Source organism: Orycteropus afer, unplaced genomic scaffold (genome assembly GCF_000298275.1).
Source record: "Orycteropus afer afer isolate SDZICR_OR568_19922 unplaced genomic scaffold, OryAfe1.0 scaffold00002, whole genome shotgun sequence".
NCBI classification, from domain to species: Eukaryota; Metazoa; Chordata; class Mammalia; order Tubulidentata; family Orycteropodidae; genus Orycteropus; species Orycteropus afer.
This window is the reverse complement of record NW_006921589.1, coordinates 38,319,432-38,323,926: the sequence shown is the minus strand read 5'-3', so window position 1 is coordinate 38,323,926 and position 4,495 is coordinate 38,319,432. Positions and strand designations below refer to the sequence as shown.

At 39.9% G+C, this 4,495-nt stretch overlaps 1 protein-coding gene across 1 annotated transcript in view; it reads right to left on the bottom strand.

Moving 5' to 3' along the window:
- The window catches only part of ANKRD44 (ankyrin repeat domain 44), a 272,181-nt gene that overhangs the window by 11,873 nt on the left and 255,813 nt on the right, over window positions 1-4,495 (bottom strand). The window contains exons 22-23 of the mRNA XM_042783608.1: window positions 1,294-1,381; window positions 149-232 (exon numbers count right to left, since the gene is read on the bottom strand). Of these exons, the coding sequence (XP_042639542.1) occupies window positions 149-232; window positions 1,294-1,381 (172 nt within the window). The remainder of the gene's footprint in view (window positions 1-148; window positions 233-1,293; window positions 1,382-4,495) is intronic.

Sequence of the window (4,495 nt, the reverse complement as noted above, 5' to 3'; positions counted from 1 at the left end):
TCTATCTAACTGTAATATCTAATTTTTAAGAGCCATATTTATATATTACTTTTTCAGTTAAAACATATTAGATACTTGGCTAGTCTGCAACCACAAAGCAGAGGATCAGATTTATCAAGAGAAGGGCATGCTTTCTTAGATCACTCACCTTCCTTTGTCATCTCTACAACTGACAATACTGGAATCTATGGCCCCAAGTAGCAGTGATGCACAACTCTCATGGTCATTTATTCTAAAATGAAAATGAATTTTAAATTTAAAACTCTCAACTCTTTTTTTTTTCTTTAAAAAAAAAAAAACCATATTCCCTCCTGCCCCATCTTCCTATGCACTGTGTACTTAACAATTTGATGCATTTTAAAAAACCTGATGCATAACATCTGTGGTCCCCTTATTCAATGGTAACCACTCTGTAACCCCTAAGCCCCTCTTTAGAAACACAGGTAGGAGTGTACTGCATACCATGTATACAAGCCACCATGTTAGGTGTTTCGGGGATATGAACGACAGAGTTCCTTCAGATTTAAAATCACACCTAATCTTTACCACTTATTCCTTCTTTTTGATCCACTTTATGCCTTCCATATCTTTCCATTCAAATGACCTAGCTTCATATGGAGCCTGAAGACAGTGCAAAGACAAAGGATCCTTGGGTCTTGGGCCCCCAGGTTAACCATGGACCTCTAGGTGAACTTAAGCTTCTAGGCTGACCACAGGCCCCAGGTAACCATGCACCCCAGGAGAGTCACTGGACTCTCTTTATAAGCTATAAGTAGTGACTATACCTGGAGTAGGTTAAACACAGAATATACTTGAACAATAATAGCTCATATAATGACATTGGAACAAAAATTATATTTACCAAAAAAGGACTTACAAAGTATGAAGAATGGAGAATTGTGATACAAGAAATATCTTCCTGGTATAAAAATGTCTCTCAAATCATCCACGGACATATTGTTCTTAATGTGACTTATTTTGAGACTGTGAGGTACATCTGAACAAGGCCTCACCACATTTGTGTAACGTACCACTCAGTCCACCTTATCATGTGGTTTCCCCATGGTGGTGTGTGAGTCACCTTGGAGCTGTGGCATTTCTCTGAAAGCTCTTGGAAAATCATTAACATTCGGGACCACACTTGGCTATCAGAGCTATTTGTCTTGAGCAGCAAAATGGAATATATTGGTCTTATCTGTAATCGAAAAGCTTTTTCCTCCCCTAAAATGCAATTTCTCCATGTGTAGTTAAAAAATTAAAGCAGCACCATTAACCTCCAGCATTTCTACTTACATTGCACAATGCAGTGGAGTAAAGGGATTACCGATAAACTTGCGAAAACATTTCTGCTCCAAAAGTACCTCTAGACAGTTTTCATTACCTGCAAGGAATCAAAAGAATTTAAGGAGTTCTAATAAAGAAACTTTGTCCAATCCCACTTTTTTTTTCTCCCATTAAGTGTTAATTTCTGACATGAATTTTCCTGAATGTTCATTGTCCATTGACTAAAACTCATAAAATGCTAAAATGTTATTAACTAGGCTCACAGGTGTTCTGAAACATAATAAACAAATAAAAGAGTGAAGGCCATTTGGTCTGGCAGAGAAAGATAGGAAAAAAAAAAAAAAACAAACAAACGCCTCAACTGTGAGCAACACAGAGTCTTTGTTAATCTCAGCTATTAATAGATAAAAAATGCCTAATAGAGGCATGCCTCAGTTTTCTTCTATTTACAGTAAGAAATTTACTTTCAGCTATACACATATATGCATCCTACCATAGAGGAGGAATCCTAGTGATGCAGTGATTAAGTGCTTGCTGTTAACCTAGAGGTCAGAGGTTCAAACACACCAGCCACCCCATGGAGAAAAATGTAGCACACTGCTCCTGTAAAGATTTACAGCCTTGGAAACCCTACGGGGGAAGTTCTACTCTGTCCCATTAGGTTGCTATGATTTGGAATCTACTCATTGTTAGTGATTTACATATATTATATATATGATGTAGGAGCCCTGGTGGTGCAGCAGCTGCTAACCAAAAGGTTGTCAGTTTGAACCCACCAGCCACTCTGTGGGAGAAAGATGAGGCAATCTGCTTCCATAAAGATTTACAGCCTTGGAAACTCTATGAGGGCAGTTCTTCTGTCTTACAGGGTCGCTATGAGTTGGAATTGACTCAATGGCTGTGGGCTTGGCTTTTGGTGTTTTTAGTGTAGAGAAAATAAAATTAATAGAAAAAAATATTTGAGATAATGTATGCAAAAGGGCTTTAACTATAAAATATTGTATGAATGTTTTAAATAGCCCAAGAATAGTGCCTGGCACATGGTAGGCCCCAAACAAATATTTTTTGAATGAAAGAATGAATGAATCTGAGGAATTACTTTCAATAAAATGACAAGTAGTTTCCAAATCAACTAAGTTTGAGTAAACTAAGGTGCCAGTTCTGTCATTTTATTCATTATGTGACTTTGGGCAATTTACGTGGTGCCTCTGAGCCTCGGTTTCTCATCGTAAAATGGAACTAGGAATATCTGCGGTTTTGGTTACCTAGTGCTGCTCTGACAAGAACATAACACCAATGGGATGGCCTGAAGAAACAGTTTGGAGGCTTTAAGTCCAAGTTCAAAGTGCCAGGCTCCAGGGGCTGGGTGAAAGCCTTTCAACCTTGGGCTTCAGCTCTGCCTCCTGCTCCCGGCCCACTGAAGCTGGAGGCTTTTCTTCACTTAGCTGCTGGCTGCTGAGGCTGACAAGCCCAAGGCTGACAAGTAAAAGGCACAGTCCCGATATTACCAAACCACATAACAGGCCATTAATTTAAGTCCACTGAAAGTCCTAAGGCCTCCAGAGTATGGCAGGCTGCTGAACAACGACTGACTACACGTAGGGTTCAAGCACACCATAAGCTAGAGACTATTCCCCAAGGCTTCTCCTTATATACAGGAAGAAGAGCACACTCCCTATGGCAGCTACTCAGCTGCTCATAATAGATTCCACCATGGAGTTGATTGCCAGTCTCATCATGGGGAATACTGCATCCAGCTGCCTAGCCACTCAACCAGGCCCAGCCAAGTTGACACACAAACTTAACTACCATACCTGTCCTACTTATCTTACAAGATGATAGGAGCTTTGCTTGATACAGGGCCTTAAAGTGGTTTTTGAAGTTCTGCACAACTTTAAGGCAGAAAGGATTGCTATTTGGCTTTGGAGTATAGCTTGTCCTGGGACCTCTTTTTGGCTGAGCTCAGTGCTCAATAGGAAAAGTTCCCTTGTGATCTCTCTTACAATGTTGTCAATTAGAAATTTTAAGTACTAAAATTCATACACTAAAAAAAGAAAATCTGAAACTTCTCTTAGGAAGATTAAGAAGCATATGAAGTGATGAATATAAAACATTCCTAATTTCAAGGAAGTTATATGGATTAGCATTCCAACTACCTTCACTCCTCACTCACATGGTCCCAGATACTTCAATCTCTCTATTAGTATGATTTGAATTCCAACCTAAGGGTTTCTGTAGGTAGGACTGGGGATCCTTGAACTACTTTAACTTTGTGTCCAAATGCTCAAAGAAGGGGATTCTGAGGAGATGGGAAAGGGCTGCTCTTCTTTCCCTGCTAGCATCTGGGCCTAAGAAAACTCCTATCCTCACCTTCACCTCAAGTGTAGAGGATGCTAGCTCTGGCATGTTTGTCACCTGCCCTGATAATAAATACTTGATTCATCTTTTCTTTAGGTTCTCCACTGCCAGAGAGATCTCACAGCTTGACCAAAATGGGGGAATAGGAGCACTGGTGGTGTACTGCTTAAGCACTTGGCTGCTAACTGAAAGGTTGGCTGTTGGAAACCACCAAGCAACTCCATGGGAGAAAGACCTAGAAATCTGTTAGACAAAGATTTCAGCCTAGAAAATCCTATGAGCAGTTCTTCTCTGTCACAAGGGGTTGCTATGAGTTGAAAATTGACTCAATGACACCTAAAAACAACAACTCATAAGGAGATAAAGAAAAATCACAGATCAAAGAGAAATGCCAAGTTGAACAAGTAGAAAATCTAGCTATAGTGCTTAAGGCATTTGGCTGCTAACCAGAAGGCTGGTGGTTCAAACCCACCAGCCACTCCTTGGAAGGAAGATTGGTCAATCTACTTCGGTAGTGATACCACCTCGGAAACCCAAGGAGCAGTCTCTATGAGACAGAACCAACTCAACGGCAGTGAGTTTAGTTTTTAGGGTTAGTTTTTTGAGGCAGAACCAATGGGAAAAAAGAAGACTGTAATGACAATTTAATGAGATGTCTTAATATGATATAATTAAGCAAACAAAAACTTTCTGGAACTAACAATCATAGTTTCTAAATTTAAAAATTTAACAACAGATTCCAAGATGGTGGAATAGGCAGAAAGACTGCACAGACCCTCTTCAACAAAGAAAAGGGGAACCAATTAACACAGACACAGAAGATAATCCTGGACCCCTGAGCCTTGAAGGGAAG